Source organism: Schistocerca piceifrons, chromosome 3, assembly GCF_021461385.2.
Source record: "Schistocerca piceifrons isolate TAMUIC-IGC-003096 chromosome 3, iqSchPice1.1, whole genome shotgun sequence".
Classification (NCBI taxonomy): Eukaryota; Metazoa; Arthropoda; class Insecta; order Orthoptera; family Acrididae; genus Schistocerca; species Schistocerca piceifrons.
The window spans coordinates 381,406,934-381,422,105 of record NC_060140.1 but is presented as its reverse complement, the minus strand read 5'-3'; the positions used below and the strand labels follow the sequence as shown (position 1 = coordinate 381,422,105).

Below are 15,172 nucleotides of genomic sequence, written 5' to 3'. Positions count from 1 at the left end.
TAGCATCAACAGGTTAGTATTCATCACGAACGCGGTTTTGCAGTCAGTGCAATGTTTACAAATGCGGAGTTGGCAGATGCCCATTTGATGTATGGATTAGCACGGGACAACAGCCGTGGCGCGGTACGTTTGTATCGAGACAGATTTCCAGAACGAAGGTGTCCCGACAGGAAGACGTTCGAAGCAATTGATCGGCGTCTTAGGGAGCACGGAACATTCCAGCCTATGACTCGCGACTGGGGAAGACCTAGAACGACGAGGACACCTGCAATGGACGAGGAAATTCTTCGTGCAGTTGACGATAACCCTAATGTCAGCGTCAGAGAAGTTGCTGCTGTACAAGGTAACGTTGACCATGTCACTGTATGGAGAGTGCTACGGGAGAACCAGTTGTTTCCGTACCATGTTCAGCGTGTGCAAGCACTATCAGCAGCTGATTGGCCTCCACGGGTACACTTCTGCGAATGGTTCATCCAACAATGTGTCAATCCTCATTTCAGTGCAAATGTTCTCTTTGCGGATGAGGCTTCATTCCAACGTGATCAAATTGTAAATTTTCACAATCAACATGTGTGGGCTGACGAGAATCCGCACGCAATTGTGCAATCACGTCATCAACACAGATTTTCTGTGAACGTTTGGGCAGACATTGTTGGTGATGTCTTGATTGAGCGCCATGTTCTTTCACCTACGCTCAATGGAGCACGTTATGATGATTTCGTACGGGATACTCTACCTGTGTTGCTAGAACATGTGCCTTTACAAGTACGACACAACATGTGGTTCATGCACGATGGAGCTCTTGCACATTTCAGTCGAACTGTTCGTACGCTTTTGAACAACAGATTCGGTGACCGATGCATTGGTAGAGGCGGACCAATTCCATGGCCTCCACGCTCTCCTGACCTCAACCCTCTTGACTTTCATTTATGGGGGCATTTGAAAGCTCTTGTGTATGCAACCCCGGTACCAAATGTTCAGACTCTTCGTGCTCGTATTGTGGACGGGTGTGATGCAATACGCCATTCTCGAGGGCTGCATCAGCGCATCAGGGATTCCATGCGACGGAGGGTGGATGCATGTATCCTCGCTAACGGAGGACATTTTGAACATTTCCTGTAACAAAATGTTTGAAGTCACGCTGGTACGATCTGTTGCTGTTTGTTTCCATTCCATGATTAATGTGATTTGAAGAGAAGTAATAAAATGAGCTCTAACATGGAAAGTAAGAGTTTCCGGACACATGTCCACGTAACATATTTTCTTTCTTTGTGTGTGAGGAATGTTTCCTGAAAGTTTGGCCGTACATTTTTGTAACACCCTGTATTCTCCCTGCCTAACGATATACTCGAAATAATGTGGGGTGAGTATGAGGTGATCAGGGAGTATTCCGCTCGTGAGCTGTGCAGGAGTCATAAGTGCAGAGCAGTGCGCAGCTCGGCCGGGCGCTGTAGCGTGGCAGCCAGCAGGCAGCGGAAGGCGGGCCTGCCCGCCTGTCCCTGTCGGCTATCAGGCTTGCTCTTATCTGCCGCCGCCGGCTGTCCAAACAGCAGCCGGGCCCAGCGCGCTCCTTACGCAACGCGTCGCGCGCCGCACCGAGCTCTCAAATTTCGCTCAACTTACACGGGCTTCTTTTGGAAACGTGAGACACACAGAAGTGTTACTTCCTGCGTCACAAAGCCACTGTGCCTCGCTTTTCTTCTGTCGAGGCATTGTTATTGCTGTAGTCGACTGAAGCAGTGGTTACTGAATAGTTGAGGCATGTGGGAAGACAACGGGTGAAAAACGTGATCGTTCTCAGAGATCGAATCGAAAGACTGAATATTTATCACGCAACCCAGCACTAAGCCTAGTGTATACCCTAAAACTTGCACTCATTTTGTCTTGTCACCCTTCAAAATATCGAAACGATGTACGCAGAGAAACACATAATTCTGCGAAACTTCCAAGAATGAAAGTAAGTTTCACGTGACGTAACATAACTCTGTGAAACTTAGACCACACATAGAAACTACTCTGTGCTACAGAAGGTAACTGAAACAAATAGGCCGGCTGGGTGGCCGAGCGGTTCTAGACGCTACAGTCTGGAACCGCGCGATCGCTACGGTTGCAGGTTCGAATCCTGCCTCGGGTATGTATGTGTGTGATGTCCTAAGGATAGTTAGGTTCAAGTAGTTCTAAGTTCTAGGGGACTGATCACCTTATAAGTTAAGTCCCATAGTGCTCAGAGCCATTTGAACCATTTGAAACAAATAAGCAGTGGGACTAACAGAGATGACACTTCGATTCAAAGACAAAAACGCTGAACGTAGTCTCATATGACGAGAGATGGGAACACATAATGTACCCTGTGACATTGTCGAACATGATTGTTTCGGTGGTCCGTGTGTTATGTTGTGGGGAGGCATAGTGATGCATGGGCACCTCCAGATCTTTGAAAGCGGAACACTCTACAGTTAGCATTATTCTGATGTTGTACTCCTTCCCCATATGCGACTTTCAGAGGTGCACTTGGCTACGACTTCAGTTTTTGGATACGGTTGTGCGACAGCATCGGACAGCGCAGACAGAGGAGCTCTTAAGAGGACTGGCCTACCCTTTACCCTAACTTAAATTCTCGGGCACGAATGGGATACGTTGGGAGCACGTATTGCAACACGTCGACATGCAGAAATGACCATCCATCATTTGTCAACAGCTCTGGTGGAGGAGTGGTCTGCCTTACTGCAAGAACTCCTTACTGACCTAGTGGCCAGTACTGGAGCACGTTGCAGAGTATATCTTGCCGTCCGTGGAATATCATCAGATGAAAATTCTGTAGTTTTCTACACTGAACTGCCAAAGAAACTGGTACACCTGCCTAATATAGTGTAGGGCCCCGCGAACGTGCATAAGTGGAATCGACTTGTGCCTGAAGTAGTGCTGGAGGGAACTGACACCATGAATCCTGCAGGGCTGTCCATAAATCTGTAAGAGTACAAAGGGATGGATATCTCTCTGAACTGCAAGTTGTAACCCATCCAAAATATGTTCAATAATGTTTATATCTGGGGAGTTTGGTGGCCAGCAGAAGTGTTTAAACTCAGAAGAGTGTTCCTGGAGCGACTCTGTAGCAGTTCTGGACGTGTGAGGCGTCGCTTTGTCCTGCTGGAACTGCCCAAGTCCGTCTGAATGCACAATGGACATGCATGGCTGCCTCTGAGCACTATGGGACTTAACTTCTAAGGTCATCAGTCGCCTAGAACTTAGAACTACTTAAACATAACTAACCTAAGGACATCACACAGATCCACGCCCGACGCAGGATTCGAACCTGCGACCGTAGCGGTCGCGCAGTTCCAGACTGTAGCGCCTAGACCCGCTCGGCCACCCCGGTCGGCTGGACATGAATGGATGCAGGTGATCAGACTGCATGGTTACGTACGTGTTACATGACAAAATCGTATCTAGACATACCAGGGGTCCCATATCACTCCAACGGCACAGGCCCCATACCACTACAGAGCCTCCACCAGCTTGAGCAGTCCCCTGCTGACATGCAGGGTCCATGGATTCATGAGGTTGTCTCTACACCCGTACACGTACATCCGCTCGATACAATTTGAAACGAGATTCGTTCGACCAGGCAACGTGTTTCCAGTCATGAACAGTCAAATTTCGGTGTTGACGTGCCCAGGCCAGGCGTAAAGCTTTGCGTCATGCAGTCATCAAGGGTACACGAGTGAACCTTCGGATCCGAAAGTCCATATCGATGATGTTTCGTTGAATGGTTCGCACGCTGACACTTGTTGATGGCCCAGCATTGAAATCTGCAGCAACTTGCGGAAGGGTTCCACTTCTGTCACATTGAACGATTCTCATCCGTCGTCGTTGGTCCCGTTCTTGCAGGATCTTTTTCCGGCCGCAGCGATGTCGGGGATTTGATGTTCTACTGGATTCCTGACATTCACGGTACACTGATGAAATGGTCGTACTGGAAAATTCCATGAGAAATTACAAGATTACAGTGATATCTGAATGACACGACTGAAAATTACTACGAGTAAAAGAGTGCAATATGATGCTAAAGTAAGAAAGGATAGCAGTGACGAATAAAGTATGCAAAACATACTTCAAAATGAATTTATTCGAGGAATATTACAAACGAGTCAACGAGCATATCAGTACTGACTCATGCTGAAGAATTTACGTGAAATTTGTTCTTGTACTGGAGATGAGAATGATATGAGGAGAATGTATTAGGCAGGTAGCAGCGACGACCCATAACAAATATTTTTTTCGAAGAGAGTCATGTACTAAAGCGCAATCTCTATTCGAATCTGGCATCAAGATAGAAGCGGTAAGAGAAGATGCTCGGGAAACGATCAACTATTAGCTATCAACGAAAGATCAGCAGGTACGCTTAATGTTGGTCTTGTACATGGGGCAGAAGTGGTGGGAAGCTAAACTGCGAAGATTTATGGCGGCTGAATGAGCGGTTGCATTACGTAAACAGTAATAATGTAAAAACAGAATAATATAGCCGATGTAAACTAAAATTTAATAACGGCGTGTGTGAGTATTTTTAGAAGTTGCATACGCACTTCCACGGTAGCGGAAAAGCGAGGATATGGCCGGCTGTAAACTTGTAACTGATGCTTATGTCTGCCTGGAAAGTAGTAAAATTACACAGCCGAGATTACTGCATCCTGTGCACGGAAGCAAAAGGCGCGCTTTCTTCCTCGTGCTGGGATTGTTTGCTGTGTATGCTTGCGTTCGTTCCTGGTATGTCCGCTTCGGTACTTGCGCAGCCACGGACTCGACCAAATAAGAAGGCAAACGCTCGTAGGTGTATGAGGATTTACAGAACTGCAGCGTATTTTACGCGCGACGTCTCCGGACGCTAACTACTGCGCAGAAGAGATAACGGACTCCGTTTTTGCCTGTCGCAAGTGTGTGGAATCGACTGCCGACTCGGAACGAAGGCGAGCCCGTAAAAAAAGGGCCGTAAAATACGCCAGCGACGAAGTTCTGCGAGCCAAGTGATAACGAGGCCCGCCACGGCCGCCCGTTAAGTAATGCCGCAGTGGAAAAGAGGCGCTTCGCGAGAAGCGAGCAGACAGCGCACAGCATTGAAGCCAACGATCTGGGAGGGGGGGGGGGGGGGGGGATGTCTGCCGCCTCCTCTGCACTCACGAGCAATCAGGACTCACATCTGCGAACACACACACACACATACACACACACACACACACACACTCTGCGGGTGGAATTCCGAGACGAGGAAGCGTCGTATTTGCGTGTAACATCCCACTTACACCCAGCCGCAGGGTGTGGTGGTCATTGGCGGAGGGAGAGGGGGAAGGGGGAAAGGCCTGAATCTTCCGAAACAAAGTTGTAATAAATACTACTACTACTACTACTACTACTGTAAGACGTCGCGGTCTCCTGACCTTCATTGCTTACATGTTCCGCCCTCACAATCATATTCCGCTCATCAAGACGCTTCATTCGAACCCAAACTCGATAAGACAAAGTCAGTGTTGTATGAATTCATGTAAACGATATGCAATTGACAAGTGAGCGCACCGTGGTTGAAATACTCGAGGCTGGCGTGCACACAAACATTCCAGACACGACGGTCACAGAGGCTTTTAGTTTGAGAGAGAAGCCGCACAGCGGAACGCCAGGCCCTTCAGAGGACGACCCAGCCCATGTCGGCTGGTGACCGCCCGTAGCAGACAGCGTGGGCCTGAGTGAAAAGGGGGAACGACCCCGTGTTCGGCTTAAAAGCAAATTCCGCTACATTGTGTGGGAGCGGCCAGCCTACGCATTCTTTATACATAGCACGCAGTTTCAGAGATTTTCGCAGGGAGACAGCAAACGCCAAACGCCAAATCTATAGGTTTCCGGATTGGTCGCCTTAAACGAAACGTCATTCTCCCGTTTTAGAAGAGCAATGCTGATTGGCGGACAATATTTCTGACGCCTTGAGCTGAAGGAATAATGGAAAAGACAGAAAGATATACCTCTTCACGTCTGGCTTGGAGAGGCGCGGTTCCGTTGTCGCTCTTGGAGCGATAACACGTAACGAGAGCGTGCGCGCTCGTACGTGTACTCAAAGAGTGAGGAACAAGTCTCTCCGCTTCACGTATCTGCACCGCACTGAGCCTTCTAGCTGTAATTATTCCCTCTTAAAGGTAGACACAGATGACGCTCTGGTAGCTATGTCCCTACGCTATCTGTTAGCGGACGACGTTGAAACCGTTAGCACCCTACACCCACCATCCCTTAGGTGTCATATCCTGTCATTGGATCAAAATTGACGTCTTCTTTCGAGGTGTACTATTTTTACCCGGCAGGATATTTGTCTTACATTTAAGTTGCTCCATCCGTTGTAAGTGTTAAAACTAGTGGACATGGCAGTTAGAATGAAATTGTCACTTTCGCGATAATCACCAGCGACCCGCCAAGCCAAACAACTATCGTTTTCCTGGCACCTGACGGAGCCCCTTGGTAGAAACTTCCTCTCGACCGGTCTGTAAATAGTTAATAGTGTAGCTCTGTGGCCTGTAGCTATTTGTAACAAAGAGTGTAAACAGAAACCCTCTTACCTGTCCCATCAACCACAAAGCGCTGTTACTACTACTCCAGCTTAAACGTTTGACAACCAGTTTCTGGATCTTAGTCCAATTACAATGAGACGTAACATGGTCCTCATATAGACATGAAATCATATTAATACCGATAAATAAATCTGCGTACGGATTTTGCTTCATCCTTTTCTGAAGTTACCACTATCAACACCTTACCGGCCCACTGAACGTCCGTCTCCTTGATCTGGCGTGATGAAGGTGACAGAAACTTTGACGTACTATGAACTGTCGGCAGTTTACAGCGTCATCTAATTCACAGACTTCCATGTAATGTAAACATCGATTCATTCTGATGTGACAGAGATGTCCCAACTGCGGCATCTCAGATACTACTGCTCTCTTCATTCACTGAAATTGCGATGAACGGGATGCAGAAAAGCATTTGTTAGTCGTGAACAGTTTAAAACGCTATCGGACAAAGAAAATCAAGATCACTTGATAAATCAGTTTACGAGCTCCGCATAATATCATACAAAAGAAAGCGCACTTGTTGAACACTGGCGTTACTACTGGCTTTGATGCTCGTAGATGACTATTCCCTTCCTCGTTTTGTTGGAGAAAGAAATTGATATTTCCGTTAAACCGTTTTTGCTTTTGTTTCGTCTTTTGTTAACACCTTCCTTCGATCCAGTTGGTATGTCTCTTTCTCGTATAAGCTACAGTAGGAACACATGTGAGTTAGCAGTAAGTTGGTAGCACTGTGTCTCCTTTCCTGTTATGCAGTGTAATAGACAGTAAAGGTTTGCAGTTAAGCTTAACGAAAAGGCGATGGGTCTCGCGAATTGTGTCTCCGATAGTAGCTGCAAACAAACACATAGCGTCTTAACACTTTGACTACTATCAGAACGTATGTGTCCCACGATATGTCAACAGAGAATCAACTGAAATTTGCTGCATGTTACTGCCATGTATCTGTGTTCCACTGGTAAAGGGGAGCCTACTAATAGTTAGCAGAATTCTTATAATTACATATTGCAACTATAGCGTGTGCTGTTGTCATGTTTTAGAGTTAATCTTCGTCTCTGTATTGTTACGAGGGTTATTCGGAAAGTAAGGAACGATCGGTCGCAAAATGGAAAATACATTGAAAATCTGATGAACCTTTGCACAGATGCGTTTGGCACTGTGTCTAGTACGCCCATCGATCGCACCATGTCGCTCTTTTCAGATCTGAGCTCACAGTGAGAACGTAAAGATGGCTACAAATTAGCGTTTCTCGCCAAGTAAGAGGGCCTGGCGAAAGATTTCGCCTGGAGCTATGCAATCCACATAACATAACTGTCATGCGGTTCGTTCTACACGAAAATTCTCGGCCGCACTCTACCGGGGCAATGAAGATGCTCCTGCAGCGTTTCCAATGGGAAGTGTTTTGATTACCCACAATACAGCCCGTAATTGGAGACCCCTGAGGTTCATCTCTGCTCAAATGAACCGCTGGGTATGATGACAATATTTTGACACAGACAACGAGCTGCAGTCCAGAGTAGAAAATTGTCGAAAAGCACTGGCGGCTGCCTTCTATAACGAGGGAATTGAAAAGTTGGTACAACGCTACGACAGATGTCTTAAGTCTGAGCGGCGACGATGTAGAGAAGTAGGTGGAATGTGTAGCTAACCGTTGCAAATGAAACAGTTTTGATTTTCACTACGGTTTCCATTTCGCGACCTATCGTTCTTTACTCTCCGAATAGCCCTCGTACACCGAATTAATTTGCACCTGCAAATAGGCATCCCAGTTACCAGATTCGCAAGGCGGGCTGCCTTCGCTTCTTCCCGAACACCTCGTGTCAACGACTTGCGCCCACGGATTGATGCTTGCCACATCACAAACGAAGCCCATATTGAGCACTTGTAGTGCGAGTTACAAACTTGGAGAGACGCTCTGCCCACTGATGTGTGTCTGTTTTCAGCATGTCTTGTAGTTCTTGTGCCGTCGTCTTCTGAAACCCAACGGAAGTTTTGTTAGAGGAAGGAGGAGGAGATTAGTGTTTAACGTCCCGTCGACAGCGAGTTCCATCCATAATGATGGAGCACAATCATTGATTAGGGAAGGAAGGGGCAGTCAAGTGGCCATGCCCTTTCAAAGGAAACATCCCGGCATTTGCTTGAAGCGATTTCGAGAAATCATGGAAAACCTACATCAGGATTGAAAATTCCTGGCAGAGTAAAACTGTGTACCGGACCGAGTCTCGAACTCGAGACCTTTGCCTCAGTTGGTAGAAGACTTTCCCGCGAAAGGCAAAGGTCTCGAGTTCGAGTCTCTGACCGGTACACAGTTTTATTCTGCCAGGAAGTTTCATATCAGCGCATACTCCGCTGCAGAGTGAAAATCTCATTCTGGATACATCATGATTGCCGGATGCGGGTTTAACCGTCGTCCTCGCCAATGTGACTCCAGATTGCTAACCACTGCGCCACATCGTTCGGCGGAAGTTTTATTGCCCCAAACCCATTTGATACATATCCTGATTACTAGTTTCAGCAAAGTTTCGTTCCCATCTTCAGGTCATCGGGTACGTGAATTATAACACCAGTAGGTGTGGTACAGCCATCTGGCCATTGAAACATATTGGTAAACTCTCAGAAAAGATTTGTATATGTTGAGTATGGAGTCGGTTATCAACATACAAACATCTGGCAGTAGCGTTTATGCACTATTTGATGTATTTGACAGCTATGTGCCTTGCTGATACAGTTCTTCTTCTTCTGTAGTGGTCAATCCAAGGATTGGTTTGCAACAGCTGCAATGGCAGCTTGTCTCGATTCTGTGCGTCTTTCAGCTTTTCTCTTCATTTCTTTATAGGTGTTACATCCCATATCTTTCACGATTTGATCCATGTACCTCAGCCATGGTCTTCCTCTTGGTCTTTTACCCTCTGCCCGCATCTCGTGGTCGTGGGGTAGCGTTCTCGCCTCCCACGCCCGGGTTCCCGGGTTCGATTCCCGGCGGGGTCAGGGATTTTCTCTGCCTCGTGATGGCTGGGTGTTGTGTGCTGTCCTTAGGTTAGTTAGGTTTAACTAGTTCTAAGTTCTAGGGGACTGATGACCATAGATGTTAAGTCCCATAGTGCTCAGAGCCATTTGAACCATTTTTTTACCCTCTACATATCCCTCTATGATTGAGTTCAGGAGTTTTTCTTCTTGTTAAAAGCGGCCTTTGGTTGAGCAATTCACTTTTTATTTTAGTGTACTTAGTGTTTCTTGGGAGTATCTTTGCTGTGAGTTTACCTCCATGGTTTTGTTATTCAAGTATCCGATGACCTAAAGATGGCAATCTAGCTTTGCTGAAACTAGTAATCAGGATAAGTATCAATTGAGATCTGGGAAATAAAACTTTTACTTTGGAAGCATTTTGACACTGATATAGAGGTCACTCTCCTTCTGGCTGTGTCAGGCAATTACAAACGAATATTAATTACGTGTGCTTTACTGTATAGACGTGATAATTAAAGCTTTATGAGTACGCCTGCGCTGCTGAGCCGCGTGTCGTGTGCTCTCCAGGAGGACGACCTGGCCGGGCTGGAGGCATCACTGCGCGGCTACCTGCCGCAGGCGGACGCGCCCTTCATCTTGGACATAGATCTCGACTTCTTCAGCACGCGCAACCCTTTCCTCGGCCTGTACGAGCGCGCCGGGCTCTACCATCGCCTGCGGCACATCTACCGCTTCGAGAAGCCCGACGCCACCGACACCGAGGTGAGTACAAGCCACATTTCTGACCAAATTCTCTCTACAGGCTACCGCACGGGAAGCCGCAGCATGGGCTGCTGGACATGTCCAGTAACCTAGCAACGGGCGAAGTTAGTTATTCGTTCGGAAATACGGTGACTAAACTGTTCGTTTCTTGGTCAGTTGTCCATACTATCAGTAAATCAGACAACAGTAACCGTAGAGGCGAAGAAATTGAGGATAATTTGATGGTATACTAGGAAGTTAGTAAGTCAATGAAACGGGTCTTTCAAAAAGATTCGTCCCATTTCACAAGTCATTATTTTTACCACGAATGCAGACAGAAGCTTGGGATGAATTTCACTTGAGGTAATAACACAAGGTTTTTATTTTGGGACGAATCGCCCGATAACACAGGGGTATGTCTTTACGTCCATGTATATACGACCTTGTGATACCTTTTACAATTACGTTTGGGATAAAAGTTGTCATTCACCTCTAACAAATGTTCAGTAAGCCTTCCACCAGACGCACCACAAACATGAAAACGATAGATTCTCCCAATACTTTTGCAAGCATGCCTGGAGTTACTACACTTACGATTGTTGCTAGGCTAAGCGGTGTCGCAGTTCACCCACAGTTGTTGATGGGGAGACACACAGACAGACTCTTTAATGAACAGCGTGTTTCAAAATCTTGGCGACAGAGGTCTAGGGTTGATAGCTCACGTTGTGAGGAGCAGCTGTTGTTACAGACTAAATGTTCTGACACTTTCCATTGATGCTAGGCCTGCTTTAGTACTCGCCAGCCGAGAGACGACGAGATGTTACCCAACAAGCAGGGCCTACTAACCGCGCGTGCTGTGTACTGTCTACCCCAGCAAATTAACATATCGACAGAGTGGTTTTCAACAGGAAAATCTTGGAATCAATGCCTCTAAGAGTTGTTGTTGTTATTGTGGTCTTCAGTCCTGAGACTGCTTTGATGCAGCTCTCCATGCTACTCTATCCTGTGGAAGCTTCTTCATCTCCCAGTACCTACTGCAGCCTACATCCTTCTGAATCTGCTTAGTGTACTCATCTCTTGGTCTACCTCTACGATTTTTACCCTCCATTCTGCCCTCCAATACTAAATTGGTGATCCCTCAATGTCTCATAACATGTCCTACCAACCGATCCCTTCTTCTAGTCAAGTTGTGCCACAAGCTCCTCTTCTCCCCAATTCTATTCAATACCTCCTCATCAGTTATGTGATCTACCCATATAATCTTCAGCATTCTTCTGTAGCACCCATTTCGAAAGATTCTATTCTCTTCTTGTCTAAGCTATTTATCGTCCACGTTTTTTCACTTCCATACATGGCTACACTCCATACAAATACTTTCAGAAACGACTTCCTGACAATTAAATCAATACTCGATGTTAACAAACTTCTCTTCTTCAGAAACGCTTTCCTTGTCATTGCCAGTCTATATGTTACATCCTCTCTACTTCGACCATCATCAGTTATTTTACTCCCCAAATAGCAAAACTCCTTTACTATTTTAAGTGTCTCATTTCCTAATCTAATTCCCTCAACATCACCCGACATAATTCGACTACATTCCATTATCTTCGTTTTGCTTTTATTGATGTTCATCTTATACCCTCCTTTCAAGACACTGTCCATTCCGTTCAACTGTTCTTCCAATTCCTTTGCTGTCTCTGACAGAATTACAATGTCATCGGCGAACCTCAAAGTTTTTATTTCTTCTCCATGGATTTTAACACCTACTCCGAACTTTTCTTTTGTTTCCTTTATTGCTTGCTCAGTATACAGATTGAATAACATCGGGGATAGGCTACAACCCTGCCTCACTCCCTTCCCAACCACTGCTTCCCTTTCATACCCCTCGACTCTTATAACTGCCATCTGGTTTCTGTACAAATTGTAAATAGCCTTTCGCTCCCTGTATTTGACCCCTGCCATCTTCAGAATTTGAAAGAGAGTATTCCAGTCAACATTGTCAAAAGCTTTCTCTAAGTCTACAAATGCTAGAAACGTAGGTTTGCCTTTCCTTAATCTTTCTTCTAAGGTAAGTCGTAGGGTCAGTATTGCCTCACGTGTTCCAACATTTCTACGGAATCCAAACTGATCTTACCGGAGGTCGGCTTCTATCAGTCTTTCCATTCGTCTGTAAAGAATTCGCGTTAGTATTTTGCAGCTGTGACTTATTAAACTGATAGTTCGGTAATTTTCACATCTGTCAACACCTGCTTTCTTTGGAATTGGGATTATTAAATTCTTCTTGAAGTCTGAGGGTATTTCGCCTGAATGATAGGCAATACACATTGCATACGAACGCCGCGAAGTGCCTATCCCCCGTCACCCCTCAGGGGCATAACGAGTCTTAAAAGATTCCTAGAGTCGCTGGGAAGCGTCAGCAAATATTTTGACTCTAACAAAATTTATTCCCCATCACGTGACCTATCACACCTAGATATCTGTCTCAAACTGAATGATAGGCAATACACATTGCATACGAACGCCGCGAAGTGCCTATCCCCCGTTACTCCTCAGGGGCATAACGAGTCTTAAAAGATTCCAAGAGTCGCTGGGAAGCGTCAGCAAATATTTTGACTCTAACAAAATTTATTCCCCATCACGTGACCTATCACACCTAGACCTCTGTCTCAAACTCCTTTGAAAATAATGTGTGTGTCGAAGACTGTCTATGAGTCTACTTCCAACAGCTTTGAGAGAACACTAACGTTGATGACAGGGTAGCTAAGCTCAGTTCTCAGTTTGTGGTTATATTTTCAATAATGCCACATTTATATGAATGGTACACTGTTATACGTTATTGAACAGGTCTTATGGAGAGAAGGTGGATTACCAAATAAAAACACTGGGTTCTGTTTTAAGAAAAGATGCATTGCTATTCTTATCTTTGTAGCAAACAAAGTTACAAGAAAGGTGATCATGGTACTTAATGTTTCATATATATTTTTTTATTTTGCTTCTGGACTAGTATCGTGTAGCTTCCACTGTATACGTTTGCGCCATTAAATATGATACATCATGTATATTGCATCATGTGGAGGCCAATGGTGCAATACGAGATCCATACGCCTCTTGATTTGTAGGCAGTGCAGTGCTGAACTCTCTATGAAAATCACTTCTCTTAGTTCAGAAATGCTCTTGCATGCTGTTGCAACGTAGAACGTCAAACGCCTTTTGTTGCTATATTATCATCATCAGTTCCATCAGGGAGACCTCTACCGGTAACCACGTGAACTGGTAACTTACAACGGTGCAGAGGTAAATTTTCAGTTTAGAATTGTTGAAACTCACCCCATGTTTCTATCTTCATTGATGTAGAAGATATAGTCTTTTGAAATAGGATCTATCTTTTTGAAACACACTATACATCTGATTGAATTTAGGTATAGGATTTTAACGTCCATATCTGCTAGACATTGTACCCAAGAAAGGTTAGTAAGCTGACAGCTAAAGGTAGAAGCAGAAGAAGAAATTATCATCCAGGTCCTCAGCAGTCATTTTCTGGCAGCTACCTGAATTCAACAATAATCTAAATTTATGATGTTCAGAAGCTGCTGCTAAAGTTTGTAAATGCGAATCTATCAGTTAAATTTATTTTGTCGTGTTACTACATTCTCTTAAAATAGTATCTGGAAGATATTATTGAAGTGGGAGCTTTCCAGACCGGAAGTACATTAAATAGATAATATTACCAGTCATTGGTCCTATTTCCTTGTTAATGTAGAGATGAGATGAGTTTTGAGGATTTATATACTTTCATGTATTTTCATTCACTGATCTCGTGAAAACAATGGGCCCATTTTTGAGCTTGATTCTTTTCAGCCAAATGCTAGCGAACCGAAGGTAAGCAGAGAGGTTTTCCATTTCAAGACGTTGGAACTGATACGCTGGAGTTAATTTAATATTGTTAATATAACTTGCACAATAATGTTATTTCGATGTGCATTTGCTTATATGTGTAACAGAGTGAAGTTGGTGACTTCCTCTACACGTACAGCTGTGATCTGTACGACAACTAAGCATAAATTTAGAATTCTTTTTAGTACTTGACATTCTTTATTCTGAAGCACAGAGCGACATCTTCGATGGATGAATGGCTAGTTGGGGTTTGGAGGCCTCGGAACCATCGAGCTGGACCTAATTTTAATTATTTTGTGGCACAAAATGCTCCAGACCCACAGGAAAATACGTATCTTCAAACAATTATTTTGGGAAATTTGCTGTTTACGTGTGATGCTTCCAACTCTTTCCTTTTGGACGCCATTTCTTCTCCGTAAACATAACTCTGTTATCTTGAAAATCTCAGCTTGTGACAACTCTTGTTTTGGTCTCTGTCACATTAAGAAGTGCTGTTCTGAAATGAAGACGGCTGACATTATTTGAGTCAGAAGCTTGTTGCACGCACACCAAAATGCGATACGTATTACACCGAAAGTACTAGTAGCGTTCATTCCTTAGGGCTGTTACGACACCACTCTCCTGGCCAGTCTTCATACACAATCATGAAGTCGCAAACGACATTCCTACTTAATTGTACCGTACAAAACAGCTGAGGTAAAGAAGAGTTCATCACCCACAGTATACTGCAGGATAACAAGTAGGGTAATAAATATCGCATGAGAATATAACTTGTAGCCATGCGATACACTTGGTACTAAAGAATACGAATGTTCCAGTTGTGAAGAAGCCGTTTTTAAATAAACTCTACCGATACATACGGTGATAACTATTGTTATTGTGATCTAAAGGTGACGAATGTTGCTTCAAAATAATATGAGCCAAATCTGCGCGTACGAAAATATTTCTGCATTCGTGTAGTGATGAAT

General features: G+C 44.9%; 1 protein-coding gene across 1 annotated transcript in view; it reads left to right on the top strand.

Annotated features, from left to right (window-relative positions):
- LOC124788675 (UPF0489 protein C5orf22 homolog) overlaps window positions 1-14,365 on the top strand; it is a 610,116-nt gene extending 595,751 nt beyond the window's left edge. The window contains exons 4-5 of the mRNA XM_047255957.1: window positions 10,137-10,331; window positions 14,312-14,365. Of these exons, the coding sequence (XP_047111913.1) occupies window positions 10,137-10,331; window positions 14,312-14,365 (249 nt within the window). The remainder of the gene's footprint in view (window positions 1-10,136; window positions 10,332-14,311) is intronic.
- Window positions 14,366-15,172: the final 807 nt, after the last annotated feature.